The sequence below is a fragment of the Nanorana parkeri genome, unplaced genomic scaffold (assembly GCF_000935625.1).
Source record: "Nanorana parkeri isolate BGI_ZX_2015 unplaced genomic scaffold, ASM93562v1 scaffold906, whole genome shotgun sequence".
Taxonomy (NCBI): Eukaryota; Metazoa; Chordata; class Amphibia; order Anura; family Dicroglossidae; genus Nanorana; species Nanorana parkeri.
In genome coordinates this window covers 328,075-345,190 of record NW_017307174.1, presented here as the reverse complement: position 1 = coordinate 345,190, position 17,116 = coordinate 328,075, and the positions used below count along the sequence as shown (strand labels likewise).

Genomic DNA, 17,116 nt, shown 5'->3' with positions numbered 1-17,116 from the left:
ACGGCAGGTAGAGTAGAGGGAGGAGTAGGTGGAGGAGAGGAAGGAGGAGGAAGAGATGGAGGGGAATGAGGGAAGAATTGGAGGGACAAGAGAAGGACACATACCAGATAAGGTACATGTGTGACTTATCCCAGCTAAAGGGCAGCAAGCAGGTTACAATCTTGCCTGGCTTAAGATGGCATGGGGTCAGCCACCTCTCAACCTGAGCCTGGAAAGATGCCAGCTCTGGCTAAGTGTTATTCCTGCCCCCAGGCATACAAGCTGCAACGCAGCATGGTAGTGTTTAGCCTGGGATGTTGCATATGCTTTGGTGCTTGGGGGGAACTGCTGGTTATAAGGAATCAGAGGATGAGGCCAGCCATCAGCAACAGGGGTGTGCCCCATCCTGCATCCTTCCCAGTTGCCAGAAGATTGACTCAGTGTGCCATGAAGTGTAGCATCCCTGTCCATGTTTACTAGACCATGTCTCTGTGGTCATGTGTACCCTGCCAATGACAGTGTGGTCCAACAGCAGACACATTACATTCCACATCAGGGATGGGTTTCTGGGCAAAATAATATTTGCCTGAAGTGCCGCGCGTGTCGGGATCCTCAGGCAGTCGCCGGCCAGCTAAATTAGGACCCCACCTGGAGCTCCTCCCACTCCACCAGCGCTGAATCGACGCTGCTCTCCCGCACCAAAGGTAAGTTAAAAAATGATCTAATTAAAAAAAAAAGGTGATTAAAAAATATCATGGCCCACTTGCCATGATAACCAGTTGATTGTAATATTTTGGGGGGTGTAGCGGGACAATGACGGTATGCTAGGACTTGTAGTTCAATTATGAAATGTCCCAGCATGCTCTCATTTTACCTGTACACCCGCACATATCACAGGAGGGGGGGGGCGCAAAATTTTGTTCTGCCCCGGGCGCCCGTTACTCTGGTTACGCCACTGTTGGCTGGGTACATGCCAGTAGTTTTAACAGGCTGGGATTAAGATTCACAGAAGTGATTTAGGGCTTTTTTTTTCCACTAAAGCAGCACATACGTTATAAATGGCCCACACTGCAGAGCTCTGTGGACCTGCCCTGGGGATAGAAGTGGCTTGTTCCTGTGGGTCAGTGTTACCAGATGGATTAGAATGGCTTCTCCTTCCAGTCCTCTGCAAGTTGTTCCTGCCCCTGTACAAAATCCTCCCTGGTGTTCTGCCTTTACAATTGATGGCACTCATGGATGGTCTTCCAGTTCATTGTCCAACCCCACCTCATCGCTGAAGCCCACTTCACAGTAAGCTCCAGCTGCTGAACAACATTGCCTCTTGCTGCTCCTTGCCTGATGTCCCATGACTTCTGTGTGGCTGAACTATGCTCTGCCTCTCTGGTCATGGCACTATCTTCCTTCTAACCTCAATATCTGAAAGGAGGAAGACTTTCACATGACCAAAATCATCTTCCTGCAGCAGTGGCGTAACCAGAGTTATGGGCGGCCGGGGCAAACTGAATCCTCATGGCCAGTTTGTGGCTCTATGGCATGATTAGAAGAAGAGGATGAGGAGAAGATAAAGGGCACATTGGCAGCACTTGCAGACAGCTGACTGCTCTGTGCCTGGGAGGAGGAAATGGAAATGCTTCATCAGCCACTTCGCTGTGTGTGCTGTTACTGTATACCTTGGACACTCCAAGATAAAAAAAAGTGCAAATGTGCCCTGATTTGGATGTCTAGATTTCACTCTATACTACCTCCTCGGTGTGCAGAACCTCTGCCTTTCACTTTAGGCCTGCCTGACATTTATTTCTAATAAATGGGATTGCCTTAATGTAATGGCAGCTATGTCAATAGGGGGAATAAATATGTGGTGCTTTGGTGCACTTTACTTTACCACACAAGTATGTGGTGATGTGCTGCAAACAAAGGGCAGCTGTATCTGTGTCAGCACAACAAGTTTACACTGCACACTGCTTAATTAAAAAAAGCCCTAACGACAGAACATAATAAAATGTGCTCCTTAAAAAAAAAGTGGATAAATATGAAATATAATAAAAAAAAACAATGCAACAAAAAAACGCAGAGGACAAGGAGGGGAAGTAGGAGGAAGATGTGAAGGAGGAAGGGGAGGAGTAGAGGGAGGTGGTGGAGGAGAGAGGAAGTTACATTAGCAATACTCTGCAACCTCCATGTGGCTGCATCTCTGCGCACAGCAAGTTGGGTGCTCATTGGTTTTCTGGAAGGATCAATAGTTATTTTTCTGTAAGTGCATTGTTTAAAGAAACAAAACATGGGGACATGTTTTGCAGGGATGTACTGGATATGTTTTTTCCCCAACATAAACTGGCTATTTTTGAATGCTAACATTACAAAACATATTCATTTAACCAACAAATATGTGGGTATTAATATTTTCAAAACTTTGTTTCTAAGTATAATTTGTAATTATATATGTTATTGGAAGCCATATTAAATTGTATATCAAAAGCCAAAACTTTTTTCAAAATTTTGGATAGAGAGAATGGTCCTTTAGGTTACTTTTTTCCCAGTTTTCCCAGTAGGTTATTTTTTCCCGTATGTGTCCCATTGGGGAGATTTCTCTTCAAATCTCTAAAAAGTAAGGGAATTTGTAGACAATTGTCACTAGAACAAGGGTCCTTATTGATAGATTTCTCATTTATTTCTGTTCTGGTGACAATTCAAAATTCTATATTTTTCCTCACTTTAAGTTCCAGTAACAACAATCACCAGGACAAACAGAGAGAGTTAATATCCCCTTTGGGAACCAGACCGCAAAACAAAACCTGATAGGGGTTCCAAATGCTCCCCGCTCTATCATAACCTAAAAAAATGGATTGTGATTGGATATTCTTCAAGCTTATGGGGCAGTAAATTGGAGGCATGTTCAGGTACTGCCTGGTTTGAGCATATTAGAGGAAAACAATAGCAATCAGCGAATCGCGCAAAGACTCCCCTCAACACTTGATGGCCTGTCGTCACCTTGTACAAAACCATGTATTCTCTATCTGGATCTCATCAGTTGCTAACTGAAATAAAGTTCTCACTTCAGCAGCTTATATACAATAGGTACTTACTGCTTTTAGATGATGACAAGCTTTTTTTACTGTGTGCTTTTTAATGGAACGCTGGATTAACCTTAAGATTACGCCCTGCCCGCACCCCCACAACCAACACCCCAGGGCTTGTGGGGAAGAGGCCCTTGTCCTCATAGATGTGAAAAGGCAGAAAAAGAGCGCTACAACCCAGGGATTTACGTTATTTAAAAAGGATGTAATACTTAAAGTTGATATCTGCAATTAAGGACTCACTGTTGGATGGACGTGGTGATGTCCTGCCGGTGAAGGGTGGATGGTGCTGTCAGCTTGGGTCACGAACGGCTCCTGCAGCTGGACTTTATGGATGTTGCCATAGGCTTGGAGTAGCATCTTGTTTGGTCCCTGGTGATGGAGGAGGGATGGTGGTGACAGCTAGAGGGCTCCTGTGGCTGGAGCGCAAGAAATCGAGCAGTTTGGCTACCGTAGCCAAACTGCTCGACTGACATTCCCATCATTCAGTTAGACAGACCACACTGTCTTCCAGTCCTGTGGCCGTCCCTAAACGAACTTTTACAACGACTGCCGACAGGTTTTAAACCACTGTAGAGCGGCAGTCCCGCTCCCGTTCCGCCGACGGGTCTCAGCCTGGCCAGCTGAGCTCTTACGGTATCGGACGGCAGTAACACTTTCAGCCTGTTCACAAACAAGGCTACAGGACGTCGCATCCAGCGAACAGGAGCTGCTCTGCGGTCTGCATCCGACACAGATGCAGGCCGTGGAGCTTCTCCCGCAAGTCAGGTACGCGGTCTGCGACCGTGTACCTGACATGTCAGATGGCTGTGGGCCACATAGTACCGGCTCGCGGGCCGGAGTTGAGCCGCGGACCGGTACTTGGAGACCCAAATTTCCACTCGCCCTCACCTTATTTTACTCGCCAAATGCGAGCAGGCGAGTGGAAATCTTGAGCCTTGGCTTAGCCTATGGTGAGGGTTGGGGATGTATGTAGGGCCAGATTAAGAGCATCACAGGGCTTGGGTGCTGAAGATTTTGGTGGGCCTTTGTATGGAAATGGTGACGGTTTCTGGGGCCCTCTTCCTCCTGTCTGGGCTGTGATTTGTAGTCTCTCTACAGCTTGGAGTCAGTAGTGGAGCGCCAGGGCCCAGTTGCAGCTGCGACCCTGGTAGATCTGCCACTGACTCCCAGCTGTAGAGGGGCTACAAATCTTAGCAATACATTATACAGTACAACAATGCAAAATACCGCCAACTATAGTGGACTACAAATCCCAGTAATACATTACACAGAAATTCTGAATACCACCAGCTATAGAGGACTACAAATCCCAGCAATAGATTATACAGCAATGCAGAATATTACCACTAACTATTAGGGCCGGATTAAGAGCATCACGGGCCTGGTGCTGAAGACTTTGGGGGGTCTTTTTTATGGAATGGTTTTCCTCCTGTCCAGGCTGTAATTTGTAGCCTCTCTACAGCTCGGAGTCAGTGGTGGAGCGCCAGGGTCCAGTTGCAGCTGTGACCCTGGTAGATCTGCCACTGACTCCAAGCTGTATAGAGACTAGAAATCTTAGCAATACATTATACAGCAATGCAGAATACCACCCACTATAGAGGACTACAAATACCAGTAATACATTACATAGAAATTGAGAATATCACCAGATATAGAGGACTACAAATCCCAGCAATAAATTATACAGCAAATTCCGAATATTACCACTAACTATAGAGGACTACAAATCCCAGCACTACATTGTAAAGCACTGCAGAATAATACCATCAACCATAGAGGACTACCAATCCCAGCAATACATTGCAAAGCACTGCACAATAATACCATCAGCTATAGAGGACTACAAATCCCAGCAATACAGTATAAAGCACTGCAGAATAATACTATCAGCTATAGAGGACTACAATTCCCAGCAATACTTTATACAGCAATGCAGAGTAATATGAAGCTACATACTCTGTGTTGCTCTGGGTTCATGGCCTGATGTCTCCATTGTCTCAGGAGAGCTGTGTAGGGGTTTAGGGGGGCTGAGCAGGCTCTCAGGAGGCTGTTCAGGTTCTTAGGTAGCCAATGCGGCTCTATGAGGGCCAGTGCGGGCTCTCAGGTGGTCAGTGCGGGCTCCAGGTGGTCAGTGCGAGCTCAAGGTGGTCATTAGGGCTCTCAGGTGGTCAGTGCGGGCTCCAGGTGGTCATTGCGAGCTCCAGGTGGTCAGTGCGGGCTCCAGGTGGTAAGTGAAGGCTCCCAGGTGGTCATTGAATGCTCCAGGTAGTTAGTACGGACTACAGGTGGTCAGTGCGAGCTCCAGGTGGTCAGTGTGGGCTCCAGGTGGTAAGTATGGGCTCTCAGGTGGCCAGTATGTGCTTTCAGGTGGTCAGTATGGGGCTCTCAGGTGGTCAGTGTGGGATTCAGGTGGTCAGTGCAGGCTCCAGATGGTCTGTATGGGCTTTCAGGTGGTCAGTGCGGGCTCCATGTTGTCAGTGTAGGCTCCAGGCGGTCAGTGCGGGCTCCAGGCAGTCAGTGTGGGCTCCAGATGGTCAGTGAAACTGACAGAGGCGACCGCAGCAGATGCAGCTCTCTGCTCAGGCTCATCAGAGGGCCCTCTTATATCCCTGAATAAAGGGCCGCGGCCAGCCCGGATTGCCATCGGGCCAACTGTGATTCAGGTTGGGTCAGGTCGGCTGGGCCTATTTGTAGGGGCGGGCCTGGAGCGGGAGCTCTACCCACCCCTATGTTAATCCGGCCCTTGGTGTATGCCTCATACACTTCTGGTGCTGGCCTTATATATTAGTATACAGAGGGCTAATTTGAGAAAACATAATATGCAGGGCCCTACTAACCATCTTATCTTGGATTGGATTGTAACTGTTCTGTCTTGTTTTATAGTGTGAAGCGCTGCACAAACTGTTGGCGGTATTACAATTACATAGGGGAGAGATTAGGTAGGATTTTGCTGGAAGTAAAAAGCACTTCAACATACAGTGTAAGCAGAAATTTTAAAAAAATTATTTTAAGTTATGCTATCTGAATGGAAACATACGACAAATAAAAATTAGGTGTTATTCCAATTTGACTGCAACAGTGGAAAAACACTTTAAGCTGGCCATATCAAGCAGTGTGTGGCACCATCGGTGCCCCTATGTTCAACAAAAGTTGATTTTTCTATTGACTTTTGTCAAAGGAACTGGTCTGAAAATTTTTAGCTGAACAGTGGTGCTGCCAATCAGCTGTAGTCACTGTTCGGGTATTCTGACAGCAGCACCCCCACCACTATCAGAATACAAAAGTCCAGCAGGGGAATTCCCCTACTCACGCTAAACAGAAAAAATTAGTGTTGTTTCTAATTAAGGTCGCAGGGCTGACAGGAAAAAATTAACAGTGTATGCCCAGCCGTACTATGTCTTCTGCAAAAAAAAAAATAGTCGCCATTATATTTATATATGGTATGGGTATATACACTTTTTAATTAAACAGGAAGCAAAACATTATTAAAAGAGAACTATGGGGTAAGTGTTTCCCCCATAGTTCTCCTCAGGGTCACGGGAGGACATAAACTAGCGTCCTCCTGTGACCCAAAGCTCAGTATACTGTGAGTTACAGCTCACTATATACTGAGAGCGCCGCAGCCAGCTGTGATTGAAAGCTGGCTCTGCCTATCTAGAGGCACAGCCAGCTGTACCCTCCCCCTCCCCCGTTTGTTCCTCCAGTCAACGCTGGAGGATCGAAGTGGGATGGGGGGAATCCCTGCAGGGAGCCGTGAGTGACAGTCACGGCTCTCTGCAGGGAGATGATGGAGAAGTGAGCGAGCGACGGTATGTGTTCGCTCACTTCCCGATCTATTGAGCCGACGTGTGACAGTTTCTTGTAGTCCTCTATAGCTGATGGTATTATTGTGCAGTGCTTTGCAATGTATTGCTGGGATTTGTAGTCGGCTCGAACTACAAAAACGTTGTTACTATCTATTATGTATTGAAGAAGAATAAGGAATGTTTTTTTATATTTTGCCAAACGTTAGTTTCTAATTAAGGTCGCGGGGCTGACAGGAAAAAAATAACAGTGTATGGCCAGCCCTACTTTGTCTTCTGCAAGAATAAATAAATAGTGGCTATTATATTTATATATGGTATGGGTATACACTTTTAAATTAAACAGGAAGCAAAACATTAAGTGGTTGCTCCTAAAAACTTTGTTACTATCTAATATATATTGAAGAAGAATAAGAAATGTTTTTTGATATTTTGTATTCTGCACACACTGTTGACACTATGCACATCTGAATAATAATAATAATACTTAATTTTAATAAAGTACATTCATATGAGAAATACAATAATTGTCAAAAGTTAATTTTTATACACAAAAAATACACAAACTGGTGTCTGTCATTGAAATATAATCAATAATTAACGTATATGCCTACTACTAAAGTAAACGTCCTGCATGTGAAAAAACAAATCTGCACATGATCAAACATGCTCCTTCAAGATTTTCCCAAAAGCTGGGTTTCCCCAGGCTATATCCATTAGCATAGTGGTGACACTTTTACTGATTACTCATCCAAAAAAGGATCTGGCAAATCTGGAAATTCCTCTTTCGCAACACTGCTGGGATATAAGGGTGAGCGGCCGCTGCTGTAAGATCACTACTCTTCAGACACAGCTGAAAACCACAGGCTCAGTCATAAACTGACAAGAACACAATGAAAGCCACAATGACTATGATTGCAGTTCTGGCCGTCTCCCTGATGTGTGTTACTCTCTCACAAGGTAAGAATTCTGCCATCACTGTGACACACAGCTAGGGAATTCAAAGCAAGCAATAAACTCAAAAGAAAAACCTCCATGCTGCATGCAAGATTTGGTTTACAATTCTTATGCATAAAAATGTCTGCAATGAAAGTTTCTGTGTTGCCAAAGCAAATTTCAGATCTCATTTTTAGTGCAGGCTAGAAAGTGCTAAGAGTAACCTTGTTGATATAGGTAACATATTTTCCAGTTATATACTTTTTAATTAATGAGCTGACTGTTTTAAGGATATGCAGCATAGCATTATTTTATCACATAAGGTTATTATATAAATGACTTAGAATATAATTAGATTAAACCTGGATTTGAAAACCTGTAAATGGCAAATAAAACAAAGTCTTACTGGCAACATCTACAGAGAAATGTTTTGTTAGGTTGTTAAACAATTTACATTTTCCAATGTGTTTACTTTTTCTGTGTTTTCCTATAGTTCATGTGATATTCATATATCAATGTTTTTGTTTTCAGGGAGGACACTTATATCAGCACAAGAGCTTAGGTGCCAATGTGTAAAAACAGAGAGCAAGCCAATATCTCACAGACATTTCCTGAACCTGGAGGTGATCCCAAAAGGCCCACACTGCAAGCATGTGGAAGTGATGTAAGTATTGTGACAGCTATATAACAAAATCATAGTACGTACATACATTGTGCAAATTTGATCATTTTTTAGACATTTATTTATTCTTCCTTTTATTCAATGTTGTTTTTTATATTAAAATACATAAGAAAAAAATGTTTTAAAAAATAAAGCTGTCATGAGAGAAATACAAAAAATGCAAATAGTGACTCTCTTCTAAAAATTCTAGTTGCTTGGCTGTTTTGCTGATTATCTGCTTTTTTTAAAAATGCTTTGTGTTACTGACTAGGAATAAATATGCAGATAAAGAAAATCAGACAAAAGTTAGAACTCCTAATCTGTGTACTTCTTCTGGGTCAGTCCTAATATGATTAACACACCACGTTGCTCAAAAAGAACACATTTATTCATCACATGAGACAAAGCAACATTTTGGAGCCTCACAGGACTCCTTCCTCAGGCAAGAGTGAGACCATCATGTGCTTTTTTGGAGCAATTTGGTATGCTGGTATTTAAACCAATACTAAAAATAGTTCAGTTTGACCACAGCCAGAATGTTCATAGAACATGGAAAATTCATATATCTTAAATTGCCGCATATTAAGGTGATCCTTTCTATTTTAGATTCCATTCTAAAAAAATAAAATGAAATAATTAAAAGTGATTCTACTCTGAATTATGTTTAATATTAGAAACACATATAATTACTGTATTATAATATAATTTGTCAACCAAAATGTCTGACATAGTTGCTTTCTCAACCAACAGAGCCACCATGAAAAGGGGTCTGCAAGTGTGTTTAGAGCCTACAGCTCCATGGGTCATAAGGATCATCGAAAGATTTTTAAATACGTAAGTATTAATGCTTTTTATTAAAACAGCCTCCTGTTCTTACTATGACATGACTTTTCATGTCCTTCACCAGACACCCTTCACCAAACACTGGTTTCGATCCAAGTGTGACCTCATTTAGCCCACAGACAAGTTAGCACACTGCAAGCATTGCAGGGACATCATTTAATGAACTTTATAATATTTTACTGTATTAATGTAACAGTACCTGTGCACTGGTACATTTTTACATATTTTCTGCTCCCATTATCTTTCCTTAAAAATAAAATGAACAGAAGGAGCCATAGGGCACTTTCTTTATTAAAACAAGCAGGCCATAATCACGAACTTGCAGATGATGTTCTAAAATTATATGTACATTATAACTTTGTAGTACTCAGAAAGCTATGTAAAGAGATAGGATAAATCTTTTTTTTTTTTTACAAGGCTAGTTAAGAGGCATGCAAATAATTTCCCTTAACTGGTTTGCATTACTACTCTTTCAATGGGTAAAAGAAAGTGAAAAAATTAGGATGTGTTATGGGAATAATCAGTTATGTAAAGATACTGAAATTGTAACTCCAAAGATGCATAACATTTCAATATACTTTCTTTGCATTTATAGAGCCAAAACTTCTACACCTTAAGGAGCACCGGACTATTTAACTGATAAAAAAGATGAGCTTCAATGCAAAGCTTACTCCGGCCCTGTAAACAGAAGAAATATCTCCTGAACTCTGTGAACCTACACAAGTATCTTGGAAATATGGGCCCTATGGACCAAAGTCTACAGCCTGAAGCAAATATGTCAGCAAATATGTCAGCTGCTGTGATCAATGTTTGCATTTAATTGCTTTATCATGTATGTCATATTAACAGAACCATGCATAAGCTTAGAAAAGGGAACTGACCTTGAAGTGAAATAACTGACTTTTGTCAACTTGTAAACCTCCTCTATGAATAGCAAGTGACCAAGACAAAAAGAATGAAAAAATAGCACTCCGAAACATGTAATAATAATAATTCTGTTGGCTCAAAGGTCTTTGGACTGGGGATGTCTGCTGCTGGTCAGGGACATGAGGTTTTCTCCCAGTCTGACCACAATTAGCCAGATTGCGTGACAATCACCTCACATGTTTTGTCAGATTTACAGAGCACTTGCTAAGAGACCTAAGAGACAATAACAAAGCAATGACTTCAGTCACTGGTTGGGGACCAGACTAGTGTTGTACATGTTAGAATATGGAGCCAAATCTCTTATTGGCTGTTACTGCTCCCATAATTTATATCCTGCGGGTCAGTGTTCATGGCATTTTAAGTACTGTATCTAGCCAATCAGTATTGATGTGAATTATGTAGCTGAACTTAGTTAATATTTATACTGAGCAACTATTTTTCTATTGACTGACAGAAACTTGATATGCTCTATAAGTATATTTTTGTCTATGTACTGTCATGTCAAGAACAATTGAAAATGAATGTATTTGTTTTGTTTTTTCTCTTCGTAATGTTGTGTGTACCAGTTTATAGAAACAAGAGGAATGTAAAATGTTTTATATCCCACAAATTTTGTACGTTGTAATGCTTGGTGATCTTTTGTAAAAACTAATAATTTATTTGTATATATTTATTTGGTTATATGATTATTAATGTCTATTTAAGCTTTTGACCCATCACAAGCAATAAATGATGTTTTTGTATTGACATCTGTGTTGTAAACTTATTTTGAGACTCCGTGGAGTTGAAATAGAGTATGTTATCCTTGCAAAGTGTATGTTCATGATTGGGTAGTCAACACATCTTTGCTTTCTTTGCTAAACTAACTGATCATACATTTTGTAAAGTGAACATTCACTTTGCCAAGTGAACAGCTTCTACTCCTTTAGTAAATCAACACTTATTTCAGTGTGCTAATGTCAATAAGGCCTGGGGGTGTAAAAATACATTTGGTCAGTGTCTGGAGCACCTCTACCAATAAAAAAACATTTCTAAAAGGGAGATGGTTTCACATAGGAGGGTTTTAGCTAGTAGCAGTGGATATCATGATGTGTCTGCTCTTAACCTTAAGACTTAACCTTTACTTTTAAAGTTTTCAAAGGGCTGATAGATTTTCTTTAATATGGCACCCTTTCTAATTAAGCAAGCCTTGAGCCAACCCATTCAGTGCTATTCTAATTATGTATGCTTCTGATCATTAAGAAAGGAATCATTCACACCCATAATCCACTTCCTGCTGTAGCTGCATGAACGCTTTCCAACAAGAAGCAAAAAGCTGCTGTTCTGCACAGAGGTTCTCTGAAAACATTGCTCAATTTATCAGCAAGTGATATACAGTAGTATAAAATTTAAATGTGCATACATTGTCAGAACTCAGTATCATATGAGGTGGGAAAAGTTTACCTACATACATTCCTTTCTTAAAGGAGTGAAAGGAAGATGAATATCTGCAGCTTGTTTAGCTGTGGTTAAACTAAACCTGTTGGTTTGCCCTTCATGAGCAAAGCACATGTTCAGTCTGATATTCTGTGTCATATGCAAACATGTATGCCCATGTCTGAGAAAAACAATAGTGATCTACTAGAAAAAAAATCAATCTTGGCTTATTGACTCTCCAAAGGAGAAGGTTGAGTCGGGGGGATCAGGGAATGCCAACAAACATATGAACATTACCTGATCTGACCATAATGGGCAGAGCTAGCGAATTTCCTAAGGTACCTTTAAGAGCGTATTTACAGTAGAGAGTTTTTTCTGTTTGTTGCATTTTTTAAGCAAAAGAATGGACTTATCCAAATCCATAGTTTTAAAGCCTGAACGTCTGGCTAAATGAATATTGTATAAATAAGAGCCATTTGTATTCTTACTTGAATCTTGGTGTGCTATGTGTATTTCTCCCAGATCTGTGTGGTAATTCAGCATAAAATGCAACTCCTACACTTTTCCTCTATGCAGGTCTTTCCTAATATAAAGACTAGTCACTGCTGTTCTCTCTCCTTGTGCAGGGTAACTGGTCTTGTATCCGTCTCACCTTGTTGTTTTCTATAGGCGGCCAGTAGTGGGTGAACCTTCTGGGCCCCTCCCACAGCTATATTACCTTCACAGGCTGTGCACTGAGGCATTTCTCATAAGAGTCCCACTTGCTAAATTTTTGGTTTATTGGCTGGTCTTTTTTCATTTAAGTCAATGGAATGGGGGTCGTTCACAATGCTATAAAATAGCATTTCAAGAATCCCAGCTAGAATTAACATGTAATAACATGCAATATAACAAATACAACTGAGGTGAGCATAGCGTGATACATATGTAATGGCATCAGGAAAGTTACAATAACAATAGACAACCCATCATGCCCAGTGCAGCAATATTATAGTGCATTTATTATGAGCAAATATTTTGAATGGTCTAACCCCCCACATACTTAACTCTCTCCTGAGGTAGAGGTAGATAATCAGTGCTGGCCAGACTCTTGAGAATGCCTCTCCAGGAGCAAGGTAAATAGTTTGGAGGTTGGACCACCATATTTTCTAATGGAAGCAGCATGAAGGACTGGTGGACCTAAAGTCGATTGAAGTAGAGATGTTACCCTTAATAACCAGATTTCACACAAAAAATTATTGAAAGACAATGTCAATAAAAGAAAGCATTTACCCTCCAACAAAAAAAGAAATAGAACACAAAATATGTAATGACAAAATGATTGCCCAAACTATAGGTCCATAGCTGCTCAGGTCCATAAGAGGCAAACTGGTTAGTAAAGGGGATACCAAGTAAGCTTAGTGGCCCATTCACACTATTGTGTTACAGTAATGTGCAAGGAAAATGCCTGACTTGCACCAACCTGTTATGTGCAGTGTGGTACTATTCATTTTTAATGACACGCCAATGCACCTATGCACCCAATACACCTAGCGCAATCCAACATACAAAAAAGTCAATTTTCCCATAAGTTAATTATGGCAAGTGTTATGCAAGGTCATTTCTACCATTGTAAAAGACTATTGTAAAATTGATTCTCTTCAGTGAACCGGATGAATCAACTCCTCTGAGTGAGCTGATCCGTTTGAAGCAGCTCAGTGTTGAATAGGAGATCGGCATTGTAATGTGATTCTAGAGCAGAGCTCAGCTTCTGCCAGCCCCGCCCACCCCCTCCCTGCAACCAATCACATCTCTGAACTAGCTACAACCCTCTAACAGCTCTGACTCACAGTACATGGAGTCTAAGACTCGTGAGTCAGATGAGAAGTTCGGATCTTCAAATGAATCGGCTCTTCGGTTCACTTGCTGAGTCGGCTCACTTTAAGCCTGATGAAGGGGACCCTGTGCGGCCCCGAAAGCGCTTGATTCCTTTCGAGTGAATAAAATGAAGATTCACTAAAATCTTTTGTTATTTTGTCGTTTCTGGAGTGCTGGTGACATCCATATCCAACGGCTCACTTGCTGAGTCGCAAGTGAACCGAAGCTCAGGAGCTGGCTGACTCTTCATAAAAGATCTGAATCAGAAGACTCTGATTCAGAGAAGGGGGGCAGCTCCTGGGGATTGTTCTAGTGATCAGTGTCTTGGCTCAGACAGGTCACATATTTGGTTTTATGTCAGACCAGCCATTCTATCATATCACCCAATGTCATCACTGCTAGTGACGCACGATCAGCTGACAGTAAAAAAGCGTGTTCCTGCGCATGTGCTCCTCATTCTGATGAAGTGATGTTCAGTGGTAGTCAGATTTGTCCCTTGTCTTTACAGCGCATGGGTGGGAATAATGAGAGGATTTTAGTACTATCGATGCAGTACCCGTGGTAGTAAATCCAATCGTTATTGCGCTGTAAAGACTAGGGACAAATCTGACCAATGTGACATCAGCTCATTAGAAAGCGGAGCGCATCCACAATAACCCGCTTTTTACTGTCACACCTGATGGCACGTCGGTGCACTTGCTTGTCAGCCGACTCAGCAAGTGAACCAAAGATTCGATTCATGAATCGGTTCTTTAGTGCAGGCTAGAAAGTGCTAAGAGTAACCTTGTTGATATAGGTAACATATTTTCCAGTTATATACTTTTTAATTAATGAGCTGACTGTTTTAAGGATATGCAGCATAGCATTATTTTATCACATAAGGTTATTATATAAATGACTTAGAATATAATTAGATTAAACCTGGATTTGAAAACCTGTAAATGGCAAATAAAACAAAGTCTTACTGGCAACATCTACAGAGAAATGTTTTGTTAGGTTGTTAAACAATTTACATTTTCCAATGTGTTTACTTTTTCTGTGTTTTCCTATAGTTCATGTGATATTCATATATCAATGTTTTTGTTTTCAGGGAGGACACTTATATCAGCACAAGAGCTTAGGTGCCAATGTGTAAAAACAGAGAGCAAGCCAATATCTCACAGACATTTCCTGAACCTGGAGGTGATCCCAAAAGGCCCACACTGCAAGCATGTGGAAGTGATGTAAGTATTGTGACAGCTATATAACAAAATCATAGTACGTACATACATTGTGCAAATTTGATCATTTTTTAGACATTTATTTATTCTTCCTTTTATTCAATGTTGTTTTTTATATTAAAATACATAAGAAAAAAATGTTTTAAAAAATAAAGCTGTCATGAGAGAAATACAAAAAATGCAAATAGTGACTCTCTTCTAAAAATTCTAGTTGCTTGGCTGTTTTGCTGATTATCTGCTTTTTTTAAAAATGCTTTGTGTTACTGACTAGGAATAAATATGCAGATAAAGAAAATCAGACAAAAGTTAGAACTCCTAATCTGTGTACTTCTTCTGGGTCAGTCCTAATATGATTAACACACCACGTTGCTCAAAAAGAACACATTTATTCATCACATGAGACAAAGCAACATTTTGGAGCCTCACAGGACTCCTTCCTCAGGCAAGAGTGAGACCATCATGTGCTTTTTTGGAGCAATTTGGTATGCTGGTATTTAAACCAATACTAAAAATAGTTCAGTTTGACCACAGCCAGAATGTTCATAGAACATGGAAAATTCATATATCTTAAATTGCCGCATATTAAGGTGATCCTTTCTATTTTAGATTCCATTCTAAAAAAATAAAATGAAATAATTAAAAGTGATTCTACTCTGAATTATGTTTAATATTAGAAACACATATAATTACTGTATTATAATATAATTTGTCAACCAAAATGTCTGACATAGTTGCTTTCTCAACCAACAGAGCCACCATGAAAAGGGGTCTGCAAGTGTGTTTAGAGCCTACAGCTCCATGGGTCATAAGGATCATCGAAAGATTTTTAAATACGTAAGTATTAATGCTTTTTATTAAAACAGCCTCCTGTTCTTACTATGACATGACTTTTCATGTCCTTCACCAGACACCCTTCACCAAACACTGGTTTCGATCCAAGTGTGACCTCATTTAGCCCACAGACAAGTTAGCACACTGCAAGCATTGCAGGGACATCATTTAATGAACTTTATAATATTTTACTGTATTAATGTAACAGTACCTGTGCACTGGTACATTTTTACATATTTTCTGCTCCCATTATCTTTCCTTAAAAATAAAATGAACAGAAGGAGCCATAGGGCACTTTCTTTATTAAAACAAGCAGGCCATAATCACGAACTTGCAGATGATGTTCTAAAATTATATGTACATTATAACTTTGTAGTACTCAGAAAGCTATGTAAAGAGATAGGATAAATCTTTTTTTTTTTTTACAAGGCTAGTTAAGAGGCATGCAAATAATTTCCCTTAACTGGTTTGCATTACTACTCTTTCAATGGGTAAAAGAAAGTGAAAAAATTAGGATGTGTTATGGGAATAATCAGTTATGTAAAGATACTGAAATTGTAACTCCAAAGATGCATAACATTTCAATATACTTTCTTTGCATTTATAGAGCCAAAACTTCTACACCTTAAGGAGCACCGGACTATTTAACTGATAAAAAAGATGAGCTTCAATGCAAAGCTTACTCCGGCCCTGTAAACAGAAGAAATATCTCCTGAACTCTGTGAACCTACACAAGTATCTTGGAAATATGGGCCCTATGGACCAAAGTCTACAGCCTGAAGCAAATATGTCAGCAAATATGTCAGCTGCTGTGATCAATGTTTGCATTTAATTGCTTTATCATGTATGTCATATTAACAGAACCATGCATAAGCTTAGAAAAGGGAACTGACCTTGAAGTGAAATAACTGACTTTTGTCAACTTGTAAACCTCCTCTATGAATAGCAAGTGACCAAGACAAAAAGAATGAAAAAATAGCACTCCGAAACATGTAATAATAATAATTCTGTTGGCTCAAAGGTCTTTGGACTGGGGATGTCTGCTGCTGGTCAGGGACATGAGGTTTTCTCCCAGTCTGACCACAATTAGCCAGATTGCGTGACAATCACCTCACATGTTTTGTCAGATTTACAGAGCACTTGCTAAGAGACCTAAGAGACAATAACAAAGCAATGACTTCAGTCACTGGTTGGGGACCAGACTAGTGTTGTACATGTTAGAATATGGAGCCAAATCTCTTATTGGCTGTTACTGCTCCCATAATTTATATCCTGCGGGTCAGTGTTCATGGCATTTTAAGTACTGTATCTAGCCAATCAGTATTGATGTGAATTATGTAGCTGAACTTAGTTAATATTTATACTGAGCAACTATTTTTCTATTGACTGACAGAAACTTGATATGCTCTATAAGTATATTTTTGTCTATGTACTGTCATGTCAAGAACAATTGAAAATGAATGTATTTGTTTTGTTTTTTCTCTTCGTAATGTTGTGTGTACCAGTTTATAGAAACAAGAGGAATGTAAAATGTTTTATATCCCACAAATTTTGTACGTTGTAATG

At 40.5% G+C, this 17,116-nt stretch overlaps 2 protein-coding genes across 2 annotated transcripts; both read left to right on the top strand.

Annotated features, from left to right (window-relative positions):
- The first annotated feature begins 7,713 nt into the window (after window positions 1–7,713).
- LOC108794864 (interleukin-8-like) lies at window positions 7,714–9,427 on the top strand. The gene is made up of 4 exons (XM_018565987.1): window positions 7,714–7,819; window positions 8,327–8,459; window positions 9,207–9,290; window positions 9,364–9,427. Exons 1-4 carry the CDS (start codon window positions 7,753–7,755, stop codon window positions 9,425–9,427), a joined length of 348 nt encoding a protein of 115 aa, XP_018421489.1. The 5' UTR covers window positions 7,714–7,752.
- Window positions 9,428–12,738: 3,311 nt separating this feature from the next.
- Window positions 12,739–15,690, top strand: LOC108794863 (interleukin-8-like). The gene is made up of 4 exons (XM_018565986.1): window positions 12,739–12,757; window positions 14,590–14,722; window positions 15,470–15,553; window positions 15,627–15,690. Exons 1-4 carry the CDS (start codon window positions 12,739–12,741, stop codon window positions 15,688–15,690), a joined length of 300 nt encoding a protein of 99 aa, XP_018421488.1.
- Window positions 15,691–17,116: the final 1,426 nt, after the last annotated feature.